General features: G+C 42.3%; 1 protein-coding gene across 4 annotated transcripts in view; it reads right to left on the minus strand.

The window, feature by feature from the left end:
- Nucleotides 1–1,648: 1,648 nt before the first annotated feature.
- The window catches only part of JADE1 (jade family PHD finger 1), a 47,412-nt gene continuing 24,210 nt past the window's right edge, over nucleotides 1,649–24,850 (minus strand). For all 4 annotated transcript variants that reach the window (XM_027899537.1, XM_027899541.1, XM_027899539.1 and 1 more), the window contains exons 3-11: nucleotides 19,878–19,960; nucleotides 16,322–16,479; nucleotides 13,974–14,161; nucleotides 12,662–12,873; nucleotides 11,625–11,792; nucleotides 10,969–11,085; nucleotides 7,879–8,403; nucleotides 6,170–6,287; nucleotides 1,649–5,317 (exon numbers count right to left, since the gene is read on the minus strand). In XM_027899537.1, coding sequence (XP_027755338.1) covers nucleotides 4,431–5,317; nucleotides 6,170–6,287; nucleotides 7,879–8,403; nucleotides 10,969–11,085; nucleotides 11,625–11,792; nucleotides 12,662–12,873; nucleotides 13,974–14,161; nucleotides 16,322–16,479; nucleotides 19,878–19,960 — 2,456 coding nt within the window. In that variant the 3' untranslated portion in view covers nucleotides 1,649–4,430. The remainder of the gene's footprint in view (nucleotides 5,318–6,169; nucleotides 6,288–7,878; nucleotides 8,404–10,968; nucleotides 11,086–11,624; nucleotides 11,793–12,661; nucleotides 12,874–13,973; nucleotides 14,162–16,321; nucleotides 16,480–19,877; nucleotides 19,961–24,850) is intronic.

The following is a 24,850-nucleotide window of genomic DNA, read 5'->3' on the forward strand; positions in this document are numbered from 1 at the left end:
GGGTAACACTTGTACTGAAATCCATCTTGGCTTTGGTCATGTACAGGTTAATTTTTCTTTATAATGCAGTAACTTGGGAACAATTTAAAGATCCTTTATGAGCTGTAGCACGACTAATTACATAATGAATGCCAAATAGTTGCTGGTTTTGTGGTCAGTGTTTGAGCTGCAAGATGCCTCCATTGCCTTCCAGTTTTAAGAATTTTGTTGAGTTTGGTCTGGTGCCCCTGGCATACAGGTGGTAACATAAAATGCTGCTATAGCTCCTCAGACAGCTCATTTCTAAGGACTGTAATATTTCGGCAGTTGTACCTTTTCTTCCTAATTACTATTTTGCAATTACTTTACAATTCCTTGCTTTTGTGTTGATCTGCTCCCTTGGTTTGTACGTGTCTGGGAACTTCCATTCTGCGACTTCAGTTTGCCCAAAGGTGACATCAGCCAGCTTTTATGCCTTTTGAAATAGTGGGACTGAATTCTACAGATGCCAGTATGTGGGATTCCTCTTGTCTATGTGTTTTTCTTTGATAGTTAAGAAACTTATCTATCATTCCAAACTCAGAGCCAAACTCCATTTTCTCTTTCAGCATGTATTAGAAACACTTGATGAGGTGTTAAAATGATTTTGAAGTACTCCCATCTTAGCCTTAAGTGACATAATTTCTTGTCCTTCCTCTTAAATGTCAGGAATATAACTTTGCTTTCTAACTTCTAGTTAGTGCTTCCTCCATTTGATATACACCTGTATCCACTGCAATCTAATTTTGCTATAAAGATGTTGAAGATTCTTCAAAGCAACATGGATACACTGTCCAAAAACTCCAGAATTCTGCTGGGGTCAGAGTTTCATCAGTCAGCCATGTGTACGATACAGAGGGAGGCAAGTACCAAGCACCTTATTTTCATTTCCATAATGCACAGCTGAGATGATGACCGACCACCTGGAAGATTGTGTGTGAGCTATTAATCCCCTTCACTCCTCAAAGACAGGCTCTGGCTCTGAAGGCTGGCTGGAAGCAGCAGGCAAGTCTAAGTATTTGTGTATTTGTCCTTCAGGGCACAGAAGGGCACCTGTGTGGTTCCTCATTAATTATGGGTACGTTCATTTTCCTTTGGGCTCTGGCTGTTTGCCAGAACAGAAACTGCAGGGATGACACGAGCACCTAACAGTGAAGTTAAGGGGCAGGAGAGCAATTACAGCACATGACACAGGAAAGGAAAAGGTCTCCCTCCTGTCTGCCTCTGAGCAGCTAAAAAAACAGACCAAATGCATTTGGCTGAACCACGAGCAGGAATGTGGTCACACATTTCTGCATCTTGAGTTTAGAGGAATCCTCACCTTGTAGAGATCCTGCTATAGCAGCAAATGTTCTCCCAGCACTGCTTGACTCCAGGCAGCTCAGAACGTGAAATGAACATTCAGCCTAATTATCCTGAAAATCCACAGGTACGAAACCTGGTGTGCCTCTTCCAGTGGAACATGAATGGAGATTATGGGCTTTGGAAGGACATCACGTTTTGAGGTAAGCAACATCTCTTGAAGGATCTAAAGGGAAAAACCACAGTGTTCTGTTGACGGGATGGGCACAGCTGTCAGTAAGAAGTAGTACTAAGAAAAAAAAAATTAAAAAATCTTGCAACTGCAGTGTGCGCTGTGATATCTGTACTAATCCAAATTAGGTGCTTGTTTTAACCATGCAAGTTGTTCACATCACTGCAGTGAAATGTTTCTGCCAGAACCCAAACGAAAATACTGTGAAGTCTAAAACACTGCTGGCAAGGATATTGCAAAAATGTACAGCATTTATTCACATACAGACAAAAGGCACAATTCTACCAAATATTTTAACAAAAAATACAGCTGTCTTCAACTAGGTCTTTAGAAATACTTCAAAAAAGGGAGAAAATAAATACAGGATCGGGCCATGTCATATAAAATAGTCATCTCTACATATACTTTTTATTTCTATCTGTATCTCTTCATGCACCTTTTTTTAAATTAATTTCAGCTGAATGGACACCCAAGCTAGGCACATAGTGAAAAATCTTCTGTACAAGTTTTTCAAATGTAATGACCATTTTCTTAGATTTCTGAAATTAGCATTTATACACAACACGCAGAACCCTTCATTTACATTTGTCTGGGCTTATAACCTAACAAATGGCATTCCAGGCAACTTTACAGACATTCTACTAAGCCTACTGTTTGACAGAACACACTGATCATATCAAAGATCTCTTGGTCAGTCCGCACAAGGAAAGGGAACGCTTAAAGACAGAAATCCAGCAAATCCCAATAAAACACAGGGGTGGGTTTGTACTGTCACTGCTGTACTTACAACACCTTCTGCTGGGAGCTGAGTATGGAGACAAAACTAACCTATGGAGATGGTCGTACCACAGCTGGCTCACAGCCTGTTCGGTTTTGGTTCAACTCAACTGGAAACATTACAAAGCTTTTCACCTTAAATGTCAGGGGACAAAACAGGTAAGGCATTAATTCTGCACAACATTAGCATTCATAATAGTGCAAATTAACAAGGTACCTCTGTCCAACTGGCGTGAGGTTAAAGGTTTACTCAGAATCCAAATTTAGGTTACTCCGTCTATGGCTTGACAATTCTCATGTGATTATAAGCTGCTTTCTTACAGAAAATATCAGTGCCTGTCCCGAGAACATTGCTGGATGGTGAGCAGAACTTACCTGCTTTTACCTCTTGTCTGCTGTTTGTACTTTGAACACATCCCAAGAGTGATTATGTAACCTCAGACACCAGTGCCCTGCCTGACTTTCACCTCTGTAAATCATGCGATTGGTCTGACAGCTTGGGACCAGCAACAGGAATTCAGAAGTACATAAAATTCCCCTTCCTCAAAAGGTTAAGACTTCTGAGTTTTAAACAGTAATAGAGATGCATTCTGGTGGAATATTTACTTGACAATGATAACTTGCATAGAAAGGGTGTTAATAAGCCTTTTTTATTTTCTGATTGAACCCTCTGGAAGACTCAGTTACGGCAGAGGAATTCTGTGTTGTCAAGTGTTCCCTGCACAGGAGGCAAGGGGCTGACATTCCGAAGTGAGTGGACACTGTAACGGCAGGCTCGGAGTAGGAAAGGGGAGAAGGAGGTTCTTTATGCCTTTCATTGCTGCTAAAAGTTTTTCAACAGTACATACCTGTCTTACATCTATGCAGAATTCCAAAATCTGCAGGCCCTTAACGGTCCCCTGTGCTGTGTGCGCTCTCCTTGGTACAAAATGGTGTCTTCAGAACCTGTTTATATTATTGCTGACAGCTTAATAATTATTGCCATTTGCAATTATTAAAAAAGTACACAATCAGAATATGAGTTCCCTCTTCCATCAAATCTAGTCCAGAATAGAATGAAATAATTTTTCTTCATTTGACTGTAAAGAGCTAATCACAACTTATTGCCTTTGCATTTTATTCTGTTTAAAAATATATATTCACGTCCATTTAAAGCAATCTTTTCAGTGTCATAAGCCTGGCTTTCCCAGTACATACCATTAGTGCATTTGTGGTGGCCTTTGGGAAATCCTACTGACTAGTGCTTTAGAAAACTTCTCTCCTGAATGGTCATCACAAGCCCAGAGGACGGTGACTAACAAACACTGATGGATTATTTCACGGGGTGCTGGAACCCACAAACCTGCCCTTTGCTCAGAACTGAGCCAACTGGGAGCATCCTCTGTGCTTGGTCTGAGTCTTTTCAGCCCTGCCCCATCCCTTCCTCCTTCCCCGGTACAACATCACGGCTACGCCTGGTCATCATGGACGTGGAAACTCCGGAGCACACAGAGGGGTTTGAGCTGCACCCCTGCTCGATCTGAACGCAACAGACACGCTCTGCAAAGAGAGGAGAAAGAGCTGCCCCCATCCAAGGACGGTGACCATTTGTAATGGGATTTTGCAGCGCAGTGCAGTATGGTCTAACAATCATCTTCCATTCAATACATGAGTTAAATTAAGAACTTGTGCTTTTCCAGAAGGTAGGGGAAGGAAGTAAAATTTTCAGTGCCTTTCAGCTAAAAGGGATGAATGCAGCCTGATTCCTCCTCCCCACCCTAGCCCCTTCTAAAAGATTTTTGTGAGTTACTTCACTGTTCATCCCAAATCCTATTTTAGTAGCGATGACATTTCTTTCTTAGGAAAGCTGCAAATAAAAGAGACTCAAACTTCATTTCATTGAGAGAAATGGAGGTGAGGGAGTGGGGGGATGGAGCAGAGCAAAAACCAAAAAGCTTAAAACAGCTTTAAGTGCATGTAAACATATTTCAACAACTCAGAAAGAACGGGTTACTGTCAGTCTGTAGCCACGTCTAAGAACGCTCCTCTCTCGCACCAACGAATAAACATTGAGTTGGCTTGTAGGCAGTGACTCTGCTGACACCATGTCCCTGCGTCCAGGTCAGGATGCCAGAATGCTTCTCCGAATAATGTCCGTCCTCCTGCTGATAGTGCTGTTTGGACTGAGCCTCTGCTGCCTGCACTTTTTTTCAACCACTTCGGTCTCCGAGTCGCTCATTTCAGCATCAGGGACGTATCCATCATTCTCACTGTCAGGCTTTAACTTGCTCTTTGTCCTGTCCTTCGGCGGAACTCTGCCCATGCCCATGTAGGGGTAGCTGGAGTTCTGGCAGCAGGACTCCTCCAGGTTCTCGCCCTGCTGTTGCCTCCCTCCCTTCTTTGGAATTCGGAATCCACCCCAGTTTTTCACTGGGCTCGTGGGCGTCGTAGGCACTTTAACTACTCTCTGATTAGAGTTTACTTTGATGAGACCCCCGTTGCATTTAGGCACTATATCCCTCCGAGTGCCAGGTGCTGACCTACCACTGGAGTGGTTCACAGCCCTTTTGTTTTCTGATTGCCTCTGAGAGAGTTCTGTGGGTCTCAGCGGTTGGTTGTGTTTCGAAGTCTTTTCCTTTAGTTCTGCCTTGCCCACCTCGCACTGTGAGCGACTGTCTCTCCTCTTCCTGTGGTCTGGTATAACTATATCATTTTTCTGCTGTGCTGACACAATCCGTGTTTCCGCAAAGGCCTTGTCAAAATTTAAAAAGCTTCCCGAGGCAGCGCCGCCTTCCCTCGGGCCGGGCTGCCTCAGCAGGGGTTTGGTGTCATTCCCAGGCCTGTCTCTCTTGTGCGATTTTTTCAAGGAGCGGGTTAGAGACGTGCCCATCTGTTTCCTGAAGAACGCAGAATGCCACTTCAGATCCTCGATCTTAGGGGCGTTGGGGCCCAAGGATGGACTGTTGAACAACACTGTGCTTTCCACTGCAGAGAATGAGGCAGGCACACCTGAATGCAAACAAATTAAGTTCAAGTCATGCAATTCCATATCTGTGTAAACAGCAGTTTTGAACAGCAGTTCCTCATGCCTGACGTCCATATCAGAAATGGGTATTTAGTTGCCTGTCCTGCACCTTTACACCACAGTTCCATAGGTATGTTGTGGTTTCACCACATCCTGCTGGTGTAGCTTATTTTCCTGTAGCCAGGCTGCACCTTATTACACTTGTAGCAAATACAAGTCCTAGTGTTACTCTGTCCACTAAGACAGAGATACTTCTCAGACAGGGAGGCAAAAAGGAACCAGCAAGTGGATCTCACTGATTCCATCTAAAATATCCTTTATTACGATAATACCGAATACTTAGGGGATAATCCAGTCACTGCAGTTAATTTCTGAGAAAAGGCTGTCAATGAGATTAGGCAGAAAGAAACCATGGCTTTAGAAAAACAGAGTGCTTGCCTTTTCATGTCTTTAAACTGCCATGGACGCTGCAGAGCAGCACATGCTAAATGCTAATGCAGCAGCGCTAACAAACCACAGCCTTGCAAGGTGCCATATGGCCCCTGAATGTGAGTCGTGGTCTCCCTGTCTGTCATAAGGAGTCATTAAAGCATCACACCAGCAAGGAGCAGAAGCAGCAAGCCAGGCAGTGCCCCCTGGATATGACAGACACAGCAGTTCCTGCAACAATGTGCCCACCATTCCACCTACACGCATTCTCATTCCTTCTCCCGATGCACGGTGAACTCCAGCACCTTTTAATGAGAACAAATGTTTGTCCTTCACAATCAGCCATCAGCCTGTAACCAAACCTTGTGCCTGTGCTCTTACGTGAGGAAAGGAACACTGAGGCATACCTGAAACTCTTCCTTGTTCCAACTGCTTGGCGTAGCTATTAAATATCTGTTCTTGAACTTTGCAAACAGACCTCTTGATCTTTTCCCTCCGGGTCACCATGTAAGTGAGGTTACGCACCTGGAACACAGCAAGTCGAGTTTTACAGGCATTGTGTTTCTACGATGATGTCTATCTGTGCTTTGAATTCATTCCGTTGAAGTACTATACATAAACAAGTTAGTAATGTACTTAAATTTAACCACCTTCAACAAATTTCTTTGGAAAGAGTTGTAAATGCCATTTAACTGAGAGAATATTCTATCAGATTTGGAGGGCAGCAGCACAGAAGTAACTTCTGTGAACACCTAAATCACACACACATGAAACTTAACAAATGTTGGAAATCCTTAAACGTAGTCAAATATGAAATACTTCCTAGATGAGGGAATCACTGGGTAGCACAGATGGATGATTCCAAGGCTCCTCACTCAGTTCAGGCTCATACACAGTGGTGCCCTGTGAACCTTGCAGGCTGATCTTGAGAAATGTAAAAAGTGTTACTGTTTTTGCAAAAGTCCCTTTTTAAAAAATCCAAATTATCTTGGATGTACAATCAGTGGAAACACAGAGTAGTAAAATACTAAAAATATTACAAAACTCATGTATCTTGTTTTGATATCATGTGTAGAAACGGAAAGGATACATACAGAATAATTTAAGATCCAGAGAACACAGTTACAAACTCTAATTATTTAGCAGATCAAAGAGAGGATGAAAAGAAATCTTGTGCACGTGGAGCAGGAACAAAAGATCCCAGGTAACAGCTGAGATCTTATCAAGCTAGAGAAGGGCCATAAGCTGGAGTTGAAAGTAGAAAACACTCAGAAGAAGAACTGCAGCAATTACAAGAGTAAGTCATCAGGATTCTTTACAAAAGATGCAGTAGATTCATAAGCACCTGCTGTCTTGATGAAAAGATTAGACAGTATTCTGGAAGAAACGCTCTCGTTCTCCTACAGGTTACTGACTACGACTCATGCTGTAGGGATGTGAAAAACTAATTTCAGTACTTTTTCTGCCTCCTCTAGAACAGCTCTTAAATTCTTCTAGTTTACCAGAAAAGGAAGGAATTTGGGTCATTACAGGACCAGATATACTTAAAACACCTAACTGATCCTACTGAACTGTTCTTTAAATATTCAAAACCTAAATGACTCGAACATCATTTGCCTCCCAAACTTACTACACAGATTGTCCAGGGAAAAGTCGTCCTACTCTGCCGTGCCAATGAAAACCAGATCTGCTGCAAATCAGTAATCTTTTCCTTCTTGTGTACCAGCTGAAAGGAACGTGGAAAGCCCTTAAAGGCAAAGAAGGCTACAGCTGAGACTGCAGTACAGTCCACAGCCATCAGTGTTAATCAATCAAAAAGCACTAAAAAAAAAAAAAAATCAGTAACAAATCACTAAAAAAAACACCCCAAAATACAACAGTCTACCTGTAGGAGATTGAATACTACAAGCCAAGACCTGCTGTCCCCTGACTCTTGGTGTGCAAAGGGTACCTGCTGTGCTCTGGAGAAATTCAGTGTTAATGGTATTTTCTGACAAGGCAGCTCTGAGTTAAGATGCAGCATGTGGTGCCTGCACACACAGGTCAGCACCAGGAGAGTAATTTGGCATCTTAGCCAACTCCAGCTGCTGGCACGGGTGATGATGGTGCGTCTTACCCGCTCCAGGTCCTGGCGGAGGTGTGTGAAGAGCTGCAGCCTTCGGAACAGAACGTCCTGTTCCCGTTTAGCCAGATTGTCCTCTTCATCCTTCTTTGGGGTAATCAAAGGCTTATTGAAGTTGGCTTTTCTCTTCAGCTTCCAGTACTGGTAAAGGAATTCCACCGGCTCCTCAGGCAGCAGCAGCACTTTAGCCACTTCCAAGGACTCAACAAACGTATAGAACTCATCCTCCAGCTGCTGAAGCTTTTGCTTGCGTAGGCTGACTCTGTGGGCCTCCTCCTGGTTTTGATCCATGCTGTGGAAAGGGTCAATGCAGGCAGGAAGAGAGCTGTCCTGAATCCCCTTCTCCTGAGCTGGGCTTTTATCTGAAATCTCCTCATCAGCTTTCTTGGTGGAGCTGTGTTTGGGACAGTACGACTTGAACTTCACTTCGTCGTTCTCTGCCAGTATGGTCTTCATCTCCAAGCCACGGTCAAATGCACAGGTGACGTGAAAGGCTGTTCTGCAGTTCTTCACTGAACACTACAGAAATTAGATTAAAGAAAACCAAATAAATATAAAGTTAAGAAGCCACACTGCCTAAAACTATTCAAGCAGCTTTGGAAGAAGAACGCTGTTACCATGTTCTGCTTCTAAGCTGCACACATTTTCTTGTTCCTTTTTAATTAGGTTTATGACTTAGTGCTTTCAGGTCAGGAAAGGATCAAGTGGCCCAGAGGGACAGGAGTGGTTAACCTCTCACAGCCCCATCCTGCTATTCCATAAGCAGCAAAGCCACAAAAGGAGCGTTCCTACTGACACCGGAGCCACTCGTGTCCGGCAGCGCTACCCAAGGGAAAGTGTTCCCCCCTTGGACTGTGCCAGTACGAGGGGGAAAAACATCTTGGTGGCACCAGGCCAGTCTGAGACTTTAATTAAAAGTCCTTCCTAGCACCTTTTGCTACACAAAACGCCTCAACTGAGAGGCTTTTTTTTTTTTTTCTGCTCTTATGAGGAGGAGAACAGGAAATTAAATTTTTTTTCATTTTTCTTGCCTCCCAGTGAATCCAGCCATCATGGAGTGATGGGCACTAGTTCAGCTGATTTGGCACTTCACCTCTATCATACCTAACTTCCTTTTGCAAAATGCTGTCATAGCTATGGCCAGCCACCAACTGAAAGGTTTAAATATATATATATAAGTATACACACACATACATGTTCGTATCTGCTTACACCTCTGCCTCCAGTGAAGAGGATTTAAAGTAGACATGATTATTAGTGCTCCTAACTAGGGAACAAAACTATGCTTAACCCAAGCCATCGACCCTGAAAGAGCAACACACTGCACTAGGATGTTTACACAGCACTTTGTAAAGAAGCCAAATTTCTCTCTCCTCTGGGTTTTCCTGCTCAGGTTGATTCAGCAGCCAGATGGCTTATAAAGGTACAGCAGGGCTTAAACTGCACAACTTTCAAATGAACAGTCTTTAATAAAATCAGCATATAAAAGGAATTAAAAAATACCAAAGCACCTTCTGACCTTTACTCTCCTACTAACTAAATAGTGCAGAAACATCCCAAATGGAACACCAAGCAGTACAGAGGAGTACTTCAGCCAAAATTAGCTCTTATTGCAGCCCAGGTTTTAATTTGGAGAAGAGGGGAAAACCTAACTCATCAGAAAGAAATCTGCCGGACCTGAGAGGATATGCAGTCTTGTTTTTTTCCCAGCTTATGGCAGGAGCTATCTGCCCAGCCTGACACACACTTTCGTAGCTTTCCTCATTGTTGTGCACATCTCAGAACCTGGTCTGGAGAACAGGACAGAACAGTTTCAACTACGTAACAGTGGCCAAGAGGAAGGGGACGGGCTCTGCAAGGAGGTACCACGACTGCAAATTTATATGCTGTGGACAGATTGATTTTCTCCAGTTAAGGTTTCTTATTTCAGACATGCCTTACGTGGAAGCAGATGCACAGGTTTCACTGGAACTACTGCTGCATTGCTGGTCTACAGCTCTTTCTGGCAACCTCATCAAATGACTTGGAGCAGGGGGGAAAAAGGGAAATGGATATAAACTGATTTCAAAGTAGTGTGGGATTTGAGCAATTTGGGTGCCTTAATGCTGGTCTGGCCACCATGGATCCCGTAACGTCAGGCTAGACCCCAAAAAGAAAGGGTTCTACTTCAGCCTCCTTATGAGATTGTACTATCAACCTCTCTGTCTCAGGGAGCTTCCTAAGGATCATTTTGCTGAAGTGCTGGAGAGGGTGAAGAGCGTCACCACAATAAAGCTACATCTTACTGTCGTCTTCTACACAATCATAACACTGCCTTTTCAAAGGGTCACCTGTCCCTACACTCCCTCATCATTTGTTCTCAAATAAAGGAGATCAAAGTTTTGTCTAGTGTCTCAGGAAACCAAATACTCTCTCTTTCAAAAATCTGAGACTTGGAAATGTGTTTTCTCAATCCTTCTAGGTTTTAAAATTGTTCTTAAAAGGATTATTTACCATTTCTGAGTGATCTTCCATTGTAAAGGATCTGCAGGTGCTTTAATGGCAACAACCCAGTGCAACTATGCACATGAAATGACACTGCCCATCTGAAATGCTCTGGTACAGATCAGTTCAGTTATTTAACAGCAACAATTCACAGGTTTTGGTCAAAAAAGCTGAACCCAAATCCAACTGAAACAGCAGAGAGAATTCAAAAAGCAGGCCACGAGAGAAACAGGCACTGTGCCATGAATGTGAGTTGTTGGTAATAAACAGTTTAGAAGTCACTCAAATAGGGACTAGCAGATAGGTTTTAGTATTCAAGCTGCATTTTCGCATGTGGTATATCACAGAAATATATTTTTTTGTCCTGAACAACATTTAAGTTTTATTTCAGTGTAGTAATGAAAATATCAGCCTATCAACAAATTAGGAACTCTCCTGGGATGGCCTGGCTATTATTATTAAACTCTACTAGAAAGTAAAAGCACACTAACACTCAAAGCCCTTTTTGTGCACTGAAGTCCACGGTGACAACCAGGAACACATTTCATTATTACTAAAAACTCAGAAAAACCCCACAAGATATTTGTATGATTAAATTACCTGTATAGAAGCTCCAACTTTTTCATTACAAAGGCTGCACACCAGTGCCCATCTACTGCTGGGAATGTGTGAAACTTTTGTGATGGGCTCCATTTTTTCTGGGCTTCCAATGCTCACCTGAGAGAAAAAAAGGTTAAAAACCAGTGACTATGACACTGTTAACTGGAAGGAGAAACAATTTTATCAAAGAAATCAAATTCACTGTGTGCATATGCAAACTTAGTGTGTTCCAAATCCCTCAGTTTATAAGGAACTAAAATTCTTTTTTTGAAAAAAAACCCTTTTCTCACTTCATGAGCAAACGAGTTTCAAGGTGAAGCCCATCAATTTAGGATTATCATACAAGATGAATACTGTGATTATGAGAACCTGCAGGAATTTTCACTGTCCCATCCAAACCTTCCTGATTCACTTTCACAGTTCCACTTACAAAATGAAACCATACCTTGTGTCCTTGTCAAATGAGTTTTGCCAGCAGAAAAGGCCTCATTTCCCAAAGCCTAATTTTGGCTGACACGGGATACGCAATGACTTTCTTTACTGATGACGCATCATCCCGCCAGACTCTACATTTAACCAAAATTCTTTTATACTGCCTTCCCGCTAAATCTGCACTACACACACTGAAGCAAAACTCCCAGAGGATCAGCACGTACCTCTGGAATCCACAGGGCACAGCTAACGTGCACCCACTTGGTGCCACTCCGGGTTGGCTTCATGGCACCGCCCTTCTTGGGACACAGGAGGCACTTGGGCTGAACGCCCAGAGCGCAGGTCCTGCACAGCCAGCTACCCTCTGGCACCTTCAGGATCCCGTAACATGCCTGCATTCCCACATACAGCAAAGAGGAAAAAAAACACAAGAAAGGAAAAAACGTTCATTACTGGCATTTCTTAGCTGTTTAAACGTAGCCTCCTTTATCATTAGTACAAATGCATTTAAGTAATGAACATGCAAGAAAACGTGTTTCCTGCTCACCAGACAATAGTTTTCCGAACACAGAATGACAACACAAGTTTGTTAAAGCTGGGAAGGAAGGACAGGCTGATAGGAAGGTATCTGCCACAGTAAGAAGCATCCATGGAAACAGATATGCTAAAACTGTCTCTCTTCTTTCACGTAAGAAAACTGCCACAAAAAGGCGTCACATAGTGGTGCTTCTTTAGATTGGCTCACTAGGTTCTCTATTAAATTATCTGTGATTTAATAGAGAATATCTCTATTAAATTATCTATTAAATATAAACCTCCATTAAATGATCTGTAATAAATCCTACTTGTGTCCCTACTGACTGCCTTTTTTACCCTCCCTGCTGAGCCTAAGCTGCTGATCCTAACGGTGTGTTAGCCCCAGAACTGCACAAGGAGAGGAAAATACAGGAAAAGACGTGACCACGTGAGAATGTACAATAATGCACAGTGTATGTCTTGGGGAGGGCAATTCCTCACCTTACAGCTTCCTCCACACATACACAATACCACTTTTAACCTTCTGAGCATGGCATTTCTAGAATTACTCTTTCTTAATTACATAATTTCTGAATTCATCCCATTGCTCAATGGCGAACCCTGCAACAACTTAACAGACTGATGTCTGTCACTGGTAAAAAAAAAATCCAACCTGTTATCCTCAGTGGTTTGAAAAGGTTTCTGTCACCATCTACACCCCCCTGCTGTGCTTGGCCTGCCATACCTGGTGCACACAAATATTGCACTTGTCACAGAACACCATTTCATTGCCATCTTCCCCATCTGGAGACTGACAGACGTCACAGACAACATCTTCGTCATATTCAATCCCGAGTCCTTCTTCCGTCTCGATAGCATGATTCATGTTGTCGTAGCAGCGTTGTTCGAACTCCTCCATCACCCTTTCCATCATGTACTCATCCAGCTCAGGCATCCCTGGAAGACGAGAGTTGTTTATTAACGGTGATAACCATGGCCACGCACAACTCCACCTTCTTTTTTAGCAGCTGAGGAGATACAGCCAACACCCCACATGTACACCTTTCATTCCTAGAAAATCATGCCTATTCCAGTATAGATCAGGGAAACTATAAAAAAAAAAAAAGGTTTTTAACTGTATTAAAGTAACAAAAGTGGAGTATCCAAATCTTTCAGAATTCTGACAAAACCTTCCATGAACTGATTTTGGCTTCCTGGTTTGGTTCTCATGTTTCCTTCTGGGACAGCACCATCTATGGTTTTTGCTCCAATTTTGCCACCCAGATGTTGTCTCTTTGTTTAAAAGTTTTCTGAACCGAAAGTGATGGGGCAGGGAAAGGAAAACAATACCAAAATCTGCTGCGATACTTGGCACAAACTTGCAGTTTCTAACATCAGCTGTTGGTTTATCACCGTGAAAACCACAGCTGGAAGAAATGCAACATCAAATCTGGGATTTGCTCTTTTCCAACAGAATCCATCAGAAAATTAATCATGACAGTAGTCTATCATTCATTATATTAAACGACTACTATAGACCTGGAAAAATATTTATCACAGAAATTGGAAGAAAAGTTATCAAAAAAGAGCACAGTGCTTCTGGCTTCTATCTCCCGCTTCCTGTGACAAGGAGCTGGCTTTGTAATGCTTCCAAATTGCTGCTACACAAACCTCTCCCACAAAATCGTGCCACGCAAACACCTGTGAAACCAAGCAAGTTCTGCTACTGCAAAGAATCACCTTCCTTTTGCAAGGTTGGTTTAGCACAAGAATTTCCACAGACTTAAATCACTACCCCCTTCTGGGCAACTCCCCCCAGTTTATACACTGGGCGTGATGTTCTGTGGTGTGGAATATCCCTTTGGTCAGTTTGAGTCACCTGTTTCAGAGTTACTCCCTCACAGTTTCTTTTGCAAACCTCCTCACTGGCAGAGCACGAGACAAGAAAAAAGTCCTTGACTTAGCATAAACATGAGCTAGCAACAACCAAAATGTCAGCATGTTATCAACACCATCCTCAAAAGCAAAAAGAAGGCAACAAAACATTCGCTGCTCACCCATTTCTCTGAATTCTTCATTGGCAAGTTGCAACCACGCTACATCCACGTCATTGAGATCGTAGCGACACGTGCTGTCCGCCAAGGTTCGAATGTCAACATAGCCCAGCTCTGGAGGCTCCGAGCCCGAGGAAACGATGTACTTCCTGGGACGAGTAAAGGTGACGGCTTTTGTCTCGGACACAATCCTGGAACAGACAGACAAGCAGACATGAGGTGTGCTGGGTTGCTGAGAGGCTTGTTTCCAGAGCATTCAAAATGCCTCAGCCTAAGTGACTAACAACCATCAGAGCAGCTATCGAACCATCCCAGCAATCACCTGGCACCACTGAGATCAGAAAACCATGCACTTCCATAACCAGATTGGTGGTATTATAAGAACAGGAGTTGTCTAGAAATCCAATTCATTACCAGCATTCTAAATAAAATTAAGTATTAGAGTATTACTCTAAGTATTACTCTTATCTGAAATTCACACTTGTTCAAAGCTAAAGTAGGAACACTGTATTTACACAGTGATGGCTGCCATACATACAGGTGTTAAACTCTGGTTTAAGTCTTTTTTTAAATCAACCTGTTTAACTGCAATACCGAGAACAAGACAATTCAAGAAAAAGAGCAGTATTTCCAGCTGTCTCAAGTGAAAACATTGCACCTTCTCATAGTTAACAGCATGAACTGAAATTCAGTTTGGATGGAACCCCCTCATGACATAACCCTGGTACCTCCAGGAGCAACAGGCCATGCTGCCAAATGTCTGCCTCCTGCAGTACCTATAGAGGTGATTTTTTTGTTGTGCTAGGGCTACAGGGGAGGAGACTGTACCACTGTGTGGCTGCAACTGTGTGCTGGAAACAATCTAAGCTCCGCAATAAGCAGGACATCTCCCCCATCTGAGGTCCAATGTGTTAACTCCTCCTCCTAGCAGAAGACCCTTATCTGCCACTATTGTATTTGCATAAATGATCTCAGTAAATCCTCTGCCTATTTCAGCCTTCTGCACAGCACTAAAACTTCCCTCTCTAGCTTATTTCAGACAATGAACAGAAATGGTAAGCAAGAGCCAAACGATGAATTTGGGGCTTCTGAGGTGCTGTGAAAAAATACAAATGTGAATGACCTTGCCAGCCTAACTGCACTCCCTGAACTGTTTCTGGTCACACCACACGGTATTAAAATGTCACAGACTACTGCATCTTCCCAGATGTACTTTCAACTGGGCACTGCTCTCCAGATCTTCTATATCATAAATTCCTTCCTGACTACCTCTCCACGTGGAAATCACAACCTCTGGGCAGCACCCTGCACATGCTGTCTAAACATCACGGTAGCACCACAGAAGGAACAAGCGCAGCTACTCCGACCTCAAAACAAACCCCTATCCTGGCATTATTTCTGTGATAGAAAGAAGTTAAAAAAAACCAAACAATCCTTACTACATCCTGAAAACCATTCAACTGAATTATCCATCTGACCACATGCTTACAGTGAATCTCCAAACAGCCTCGCTCCTTTCCCCTGCTCTGCAACACGAAGTGGTGGGTCATTTGGTAATGCCTTAGGGGACAACCTGCACTTCCTCAAAGAGATCTAGTACGATTAAATGGCAAAAATCTGTGCTCTTGCATTCTCCAACTCCACTCCAATTAAGCATAAAATAGGACGCAGCACACTCCCACTCCTCATTTCATTTGAAACAGGAAACAGTATCTAAGTGTAACAAACAAGGTAAGGAAAATAAGGGTTTCTTGGATAAGAGCTAGAATGTCTCACATTATTTAGTTACATGCACACCGGGATGGTTCTTAAAACAGATGAAATGTTGTACAACAATCCATTTCCTAGGTTAGTAAATGAAATTTAAAAAAAATTTTAAAAAAAATTAAAATAATAAATAAATTAAAAAAAAAAAAAAAAAAAAAAAAAAAAAAAAAAAAAAACTAGGAAAACAAAATAAATGCTGTATTTTCTCTAGCCCTTAAGCTTGGTTTTCCGTATGTTCCATGAAAGCAATGGGCTTGGAACTAAGAACAGAGAGCACCACAAAAGAGCTCTTCCAGCAATGATGAGTGAGCTGAAAACTGGGTTTAAAAATAGAAGATATTTTTAAGGTTCTGTCATCACACTCCATGCTAACATAATGCCAAAATCGGTCCTCCGACATTTCACACAGGCAGAACAGTTCTGACTTTTGACTTCTCTGACCATTCAAAAAGCTGAGGCAGGTTGCTCTTTGTCTCCAAGAACCAAGACCTTCCTAGCTAGGCGCTCAGGAAGTCAAGGCAATGCAGGGCATGAGCTGCTGGCAGAAAGGTTTAGGTATTTGTTCACATTCCTCCAAACTATACCTGGCTACTGGTTCTGGGATGGTCCCTGGGCTAACTGGCACCTGAACTCCCTTTTCCCACTCCTGCCTCCAGGGATCTGCCAGCACATAGTATTCATCAGGGTTCAGCTGGAAGGAGTCATGTAACTTCATGGCAGTGATCAGGTCCGTTCTGAACACCTGCAAAGAGAGTGACCAAGAGAGAAAAACAGAGACACTGACATTTGATATTTACACTCTACGATTCACAGCTTCAGGGTAACCATGGAGCACAGCGGGTAACAAGGTCACTGGACCAACAGTGCACTAACCCAGCCCACTGCAGGACAGGAGTTTGGCTTCACGGCAGGGAAGGGGGTGGCTGAAGGCATGAATTCCGACAGGATAACTTCCAGCTAACTCCACTACAGGTCCTGGCACTCCCCCTGCACTGGAGACATAACGCCAAAAGGTGTTACCTACTTTCACCTCTGCTTTGGCTGCAATAAAAGCTGCAGGAGCTCTGAGTTGTGAAACAGCAGCAGAAGGAAGATCCAATTTTGTTCCAAAGTTTTTTGGGTTTGTTGTTTGTTTTTTTTTTTTAATTACTGGAGCTCTGACTAATCCTAAAACATTCTAGAAATTCCCTATGGCAGAAATCGAGGCGTGCTTCCACCATGACCAGCTGCGAGAGGAAATTCTAAGGAGATGACTCTTTGTGTAAGTATTTAAAAAAACAATCCAAAAGACGAAATAAGACCCAAACTGGACTTCTGATGGCAGCTCCCCCCCTTCAGCACACGTGCCTGTTATTCTGTCAGCTACAGACACCTCTGTCATAGCTGTAATTTTACTCTGCCTTGGCAAAGGCATCCAGCTCTAAAGCGAGCAGGATGTTTGGCAACTTTTGGGCCAGCAGCCGTGAATAATCAGCCATGCTGTGTTCAACAAGCCACAGAATGAAATAAAAAGGGATTCACTCCCGCTGCAGGAATGCCGTGGCACTGCTGGGACAGCTTCAGCCTGACTGGCCACGGCCTGTCAGCGCTGCAGAAAGCCGAGGGTGCTGCTATCACAGGCATCCCAACTACAAGCCTGCACTTGCTGACACCAGCCCCAGCCCTCCCCAAAAGGAAAGGGTGCTATAGGGCTCCAGCACTGCACTCCTCACCTCCACAACCACTGATTTGTAGCTACGCGGTGCCACGCTCAAAGGAAAGGGTCAAAAAGCAACCGGGTGACAGAAAATAAGCTCCATCAGAACAAGAAGACAGGTAACATCTGAAGAAGAGCTTCCTGCAGACTTCTCAGTTTGCGGTGGTCAGAGTCAACATCCACTCAGCCCCACGTTGCAGTTATAGAGGAAAAGGTGGTTTATCAGTGCAGTGCTCCTAAGTTCTCTTATTAGGCTGCGTGGGGGGAAGAGTGACCCACCCTCCCCTCCCCAAACCAATGATGACACCGGTTAGCTCAGCTCCAGCCTGCTGCTGTTTCATGGGGCTGAGGAGGAACCAGATGGATACAGAGAGCTAACTAGGCAGGCCTCCTCAAGACAGCCCATTTCTGTCACACACTATTCAAACACCTGAAAACCCCAGGATTTTGGGGAAGTATTTTAAGCAAACAGTGTATCTGATGGCTAATTATACTTCTGAACAGATTTTCAAGTGTGATTTGCCTTATGACTCTGCACCATCTTGAAACCTTTCCTCCACCCCAACAGACATAACTATCCCCCTTCTGTCTCCCTATATTTCTGTTTCCACTCTGGTTTTGTCATAAAAACAGCACAAAATGATGACACTTTTCTTAACATTTGTCTTGGCATGTTCATAAAAACTGCCAGCATTAAAAAGTAAATAATGATACTGCTATATGAAGGGTGAATGTAGGTAATGAGATATAATGAAATGTTTTAAACAATCCAATTACAAGTCCTGTGAAGCTTCAATCAAGAAATAAAAAGTAAGCCACAAAGTAAATGGGCTCCCAAAACAAGCACAGCTGGCCAGGGGATTCCACACTTCTGAGTGATAGGAATTAAAGTAATCAAAAGTAAAATGAAAAGAAGACTAAAAACATAAAATGGGATGCAAACCTTGCTCAATCTCAGAGCCAAAATAACTCCAGCTCTTAGATAAATTTGCCACAAAACTCCCTCAAAAGCAAAGCTAATGCAGCACCTGACAGCCTAGAAATTCCTTCCCAGGCCAGCTGCCCTGTGACACCGTTCTTTCTGCTCTAACTTCTGATGCAGAGTGCCCGGAGCAAAGCTGAGCTTACAGAAATGCTGGCTCTGGGAAGCACTGAACACTTCAAAGCTAAAGGGTGAAACCCTGGCCACGCTGAAGTCAGTGGGAATTCTGCCACCAATTTCAATGAGCCCAGGATTTCACCCGGGGAGTTTTAACAAGTGTCACTTTTTCTGCCAGTGTGCTCCTCGTCACAGCAGTGTGCTGTGGTGAGCAGGGACAGTGCACAGGGAGGGAGGGAGAGGAGAAAAGGCTGAGTCAAAGGGAAGTACAAGAGAATTTGATCCAGACTGAAGAAACGTGAGAGAACAGCACAAAACTGCAGAGACTCTGACAAGAGAAGCAAGGGAGAGAAGGAAACAGAAGCACACAAAAAAACAACAGCAAGACACATAATTATCTCAGATTAATTTCTTGATAGCACAAAAGATAACTAAGGGAAACAAGGCTATCTCTAGCAAGAATAAATTCACCAGGGATCTCTACATTCACCAAAAAAAAAAAAGAAAAAAAAAAGTCTTTATTGGCCTACAATCAAAAAAGAAGTCGGAAACCACCAGTACTAAGTGTAGTTCACACTGAACAATGAGTGGGATTCTCCTTGTGAAAACTCAACTCTGAGACTGAGGTATACTGTCATTAGGGAAATTAATAAAGCCTGTTTTCCTCAACATCACTCGCTAATACATAAGAAATACATGTACTGGGCAAGTAAGTTAAATGAGGAATTCCCTCTCCTAGAACTAAGCTTCTAAAAAGGCTGCAGTGTAGTATTTGCCTGAAGACAGGGAGATTCAGCAAGAACATTTCCAAAGAACTGGATCACATTTGTGTGTTACTAACAGCTGATCCATCCTGGAAAGTTTAAAGACTTATACCTCCCTTGACAAGATTTCTTCGAAGCATTGAGAGAGACAGAACTGTCAGGAGGCAGATTCTAGTTTGACAAGCACTTCAACAAAAATCACATACCAAGAACCCAATACCAACTTATGAAATAAATGCACCTAATGTGAATTTCCACTGCTCACAAATCAAGCTACAAATAAAGCCCAATGCCTAAAATAGTACAAGAAAGACTCTGCAGCTATGCTGAAAGGGTGTCAGACTACAACAAAATTCAAAGATAGAAACTGGTGCTGGCAGTAGCTGTGCCAACAGCTGAACTCTCTAATCTTTGGGGAGGGAGGGGCAGGTGGCAGCCAAAATGTAGCAAAAAGGAAAGAAAACGTAAATGGGAAGAAATGGATCCGTTACCAGAACGTGTATGTCTACACTGTATGTAGATGATGTAGATGCCTACACTTTGACAGATGAAACAAAATGCAAATCAAATTCCAGAAATACCTCAGAAGGTTTCCGATCTTCATCTCTGGAGCACGAAGTCCTATGATGTCGAGATCTGGAATGCTGGGACCAGGTAGACAGACCTAGAATACAGAAATAACCATTTACAGGGTTCTGTGACAAATCTCCAGGATAAAGTCTTTCAAATGAAGCAGACAATAAAAGTTACTCAGTTCCTAAGCTTCTGTGATGATTCTCCTGGTTCTGTTTTGTTTTCATTCCCTGACTGAGGTGTGTATGTACTGGCTGCACTGCACTTACCTGCCTTCCACCCATCATTGGAACAAACCCACCTCATAACATCCTTCCCCCTGAGCATCAATAAACGACTTTCTGAGACTAATAACTGACCAGGATCTCTGCCAATAGCCTGACATGCAGTCTTTGAAGTCAATGTATTGATGTCCTAAACACCTTTATCAGTTTACCAGATTTCTGCCAGCACAAGCCTTTTGAAAATGAAGCACTACCACACACACACACACACACAGAACAAGCTGCTGTCTCTTCTCCTGAGCAAATCTCACGGTGTGGTTGTACGATTTTTGTCTGCATAATTATTCAGTACACTCCAAACAAATTATACCTTTTGCCTTGAAACCTTTTGACAGAGTCTCTGTCAGCTTTCAGAAATGTTTTAACAGGAGAAAAGCGAAAAGAGAGAGAATCAGCACTCCTATGGCAAAGTAGTGCTTTGGCACCTGAATATATTATATCTGTGCACATCAACTCATTTCAACACAGTAAGATTTACAGGTACAGCAGGTATTTTCCACTGCCAACTATAGAGCAGTAATGAAAAAAGAGCCAGTGAACCCTTCTGGGTTGGAGAGATGAAGGACTTTTAACAGGTTTATCTGATAGGGAAGCTAAGACCTCTGTGTTGAGCTCTGAAGGATGCACATAGATTTTCCACCTCTGGAAACAGTGCACAGAAAGCACTGTTCAAAAAGCCCAGGATGGGATAAGTTTTCTACTAAAAAAAAAAAAAATTATTTTAAAAGTGAAGTAACTGTCCAAGACTTTCATTGGAAAGATATGACTGGATAATAAGTCATCAGAAGAATTCATTATGTTTTAGTTACCCTTTTGCCTTCTCTTTTCAGTTAGTAATACACTAAGGAATCTGCTCCAGTAAAAAATCTCAGGAACACGGCAATGAAAAACAGACATTACACAGAATGTGCATAATGGTCAAAATTTAAGCAAGGTTCACAGCAAGCAGCTAAAAATCTTATCTTCTGAGGTAAGAATACAGAAAAGATTATTTTAAGCAAATGTTAGTGTTTCAATGTAAAAGATGGTGAAGTTATTAGCACTCTTCCTAAGACCCTCGATTTTACAATTACCATTTGCTATTTCTATGAAGGGAAAAAAAGGAAAAAAAAAGGAGAAAAAAAAAGGAAAAAAGTGACTGACTGCCATTTACTGATCTGTGAGGAAAGCCAGACTTCCAAGATCATTTAACTAGCACTCTATTTAAATGTCCTCTTGAAAACCAAAGAAAAAACACAAGCAGGAGTATGAACTCCTCGTGAGGATCCCATCCTGCCCATACCCAAATTCAACCAAAAGTGAGAGGGGAATAAGTGAAACCCCTCAAAAAGATACACAGCTAAAATGCACGACAAAACACCCAGTGTTTTTTCCTGCAATGTAAATATTAACATTTTAAATATTCAGACAGACATGATTTCTTCAGTGAACAGCCTCACCGGAAGACACAGAGCACATACATATCCACACAGATTCAGTTCTCATGGGTTCTGATATTTTCCATTGGCAAGGCATTAATATCTGCCACTGAGGTGTTCAGTGAGTTAAACCACTGCACCAGCAAGTCAGGCACTTGGAAATTTCCAATTCTTTTATGGATCTGAATGGTTTTGTACACTACTGGACCTAGGAGAGGGATCCTCCATACCAGGTAATGAATTAAGAATAAGCTTTACTGGCAAGGAGAGCTTGTGAATCTGGAGGCTTTAATGCAGTTGTTCCCAAGTAAGGCAAGAATCTGGTAAAATTTAGATAGAGTGGCAGTATGATATACTTGTGGGTCTTTACCAGCATCCTTTAATTCAGCTCTGATTACAACTTATCTTAAATTGAATTTAAAAAGCATACAGACTGCCTTTTTTTTTTTTTTTTTTTTAATTTGGGTATTAACAGGTGTTCTCTCTTGTGCCACAAAGAAGATACAAAGATGAGGAGTAAAACAACCCTTGCCATATCTGCCATCTCCATTTCTTTACTGTGTCATCTTACACATCAGAACAAGTGTCTTACTTCTATGTCCGTGTCCACAACGGTTTGGGCACTGGATTAATCAACTATTCCATGTAACATGAAAGGTCACCTCTTATCACCAAAACTACAGGCTCTTCATTTTAAGTGACTTTTTAAAAATGCTACAAGAAAGCACACTACATAAAATTTCCATGGACAAGCCAAATGCAGCCAGCCTTCCTCATGATTTATTATAATGAGTATTTTTTTCCATGCCAACTTACTTCCTACACTGAATGAGGGAACAAATTGTTTCTTACATAGTTCTTTAATAGCCACTTCCTTGCACATAAAACTGGTGAATGCACAGTGGAAACACACACTGTTTTCAGTAAGTTACTGAAGAGACTGTTGTATTTTTCTGAGCAACGTAAACCAACTGTACATATAATATTAGGAGAAAACGGAAGAATTTCTCACAGGACTGACATTTTGCTACGCACTGCAGCCAAGAGATGACCTTTGGCAAGGGCTTCACTTGAATAGGGAAAACATTTACTCTGAATAAACAAAGCCCGAGTGTAAGCCTTGAATTCACAAATTCAAAGCACCACCACTACTTCGACACAAAAGTGTAAGAAACCGAAGGAGCCAGTCGAATGATAGTAAAATATCCATCCCATAACAGCACTGAATTTAACTACTTTTGAAACCTCAAAAAAGAGTTTCAATTCTGCTTCCATCAAAGCTAATGGCAAAATATCACTGCCCTCACCAATGCCAAGCCCAGGTCACTGAATTTCTCAAAGCCGCTCTCATTAACAAGCACTCCCCCCATTCCGAGTACACCAGTGCAGGAGGAGTATGAAGGATGTTATTTGTCTTTTAAGCATCCTTTCCCTCTTTTCATACCTAACCCAGGCAAGAGACCTCACGGAAAGCAAATATTCACAGGCAATTAAAACTACTTCAGTGATTAATGATCTGATTTTTACAAGTAAATGCATGAAGTAAGAACCATTCCCAGATTATACAGAAGGAACAATCTACTGCGGTCAAAACAAACACAGGATTTAAAACATGTCTTCTGTACTATGAAAGGACATGAACTTAACTGAGTTATTTTAGAAAGATTCCAGACACTTCAACAAAACTATCCTCTTGCATTAAGTATCCAAAATTATAATATTCATCAATAGTTTTCTGAATACTATTCAGAAACCTTCATTCCGAACTAGATTAGGACCTCCAGGACTAGAAAAACAAGTAAAGATCAAGGCAAGAGTTAAACTCAGTTTTAGTAAAATAAAATTTAAATTTAAAATAAAGAAAATCATAAGGGAAGTCTGAATCACTGGGATTTGGAAGATATAAAAGTTCTGTAAGACAACATTATATACCTGCATGGGAATATACTCCATGGGAATTCCACAGCAGATGGAAAAATAACGAGTAGTTAAGAGAGCCAATACTACCAAAAGCCATGTGAGAAACAGTAAATATAAGAAATACACAACTCCAAACCACAAAGCTAAATAAGCACATCCAAAACATGCATCACCATCATTGCTGGACACCAGAGACAAAAGGTATCTTACTGAGTGTTACATGATCAAGCAAGTTAAGGATGAACACAGAAGCCTAGTTAGCATCATCACTCCAGAAGATACACCAAGCTCCTGTGGATTCTTTGACAGTTTGGATCCTTTCAGATGGTCAAGGATTTTGTCACTGAGAACAACGGGAGAGGGATCATACTCATACTATATGCTTCAGCTTTCCCTTTGTATTTATCTACTTAAAGACAAAAAGCAAAAAGAAATCCCAAACCACTTACGACATGTAATTCACAGCCAGGGACGAGAGCTCTAACACACTATTGGTGCTGCAAAGGCGACTTCTAAGACTCAGGTAAGAATTTTTTCTTTTCCCCAAGGCTACTTTACATTTTACACTGTAAATACAGTGTTTTTGCAGTATCACCACATTCTGATAATAAAAGAAAGCAATCGAGGAGTGTGCATTCTTTTTCCATATTTATGAAGAACACATGCTTTCCAAAAGGAAAAACACGCAATTTTAACTGTATCAATTTATTAAATGATCTGTCAAGAACATGTTTTGATTCCAAAAAAGCCCATGAAAACTGAAAATTGCTTGGGACCAATAAAACAATTCAAGCCCCCAAGTAATTCTACCCCACAACTAATATACTGCTCAGCATGAGGCACTCTGTGCTGGGTTAAGAACTGGTTGGAGGGCTGGACCCAGAGAGTGCTGGTGAAGGGGCTGCATCCAGCTGGCGGCCGGTCACCAGTGGTGTCCCCCAGGGATCAGTGCTGGGACCAGTCCTGTTTAACATCTTTACTGATGATTTAGATGAGGGGGTTGAGTGTACCATTAATAAATTAATAGATGACACCAAGCTGGGGGAGGGAGTGCCGATCAGCTGGAAGGCAGGAGGGCTCTGCAGAGGGATTTGGATAGACTGGAGAGATGGGCTGATTCCAATGGGATGAGGTTCAACAAGGCCAAGTGCCGGGTCCTGCACTTTGGCCACAACAACCCCCTGCAGCGCTACAGGCTGGGCACAGAGTGGCTGGAGAGCAGCCAGGCAGAAAGGGACCTGGGGGTGCTGATCGACAGGAGGCTGAACATGAGCCAGCAGTGTGCCCAGGTGGCCAAGAAGGCCAATGGCATCCTGGCCTGGATCAGGAACAGTGTGGCCAGCAGGAGCAGGGCAGTGA

This window comes from Empidonax traillii, unplaced genomic scaffold (genome assembly GCF_003031625.1).
Source record: "Empidonax traillii isolate 1590-97213 ecotype Southwest subspecies unplaced genomic scaffold, ASM303162v1 scaffold675:size783547, whole genome shotgun sequence".
Taxonomy (NCBI): Eukaryota; Metazoa; Chordata; class Aves; order Passeriformes; family Tyrannidae; genus Empidonax; species Empidonax traillii.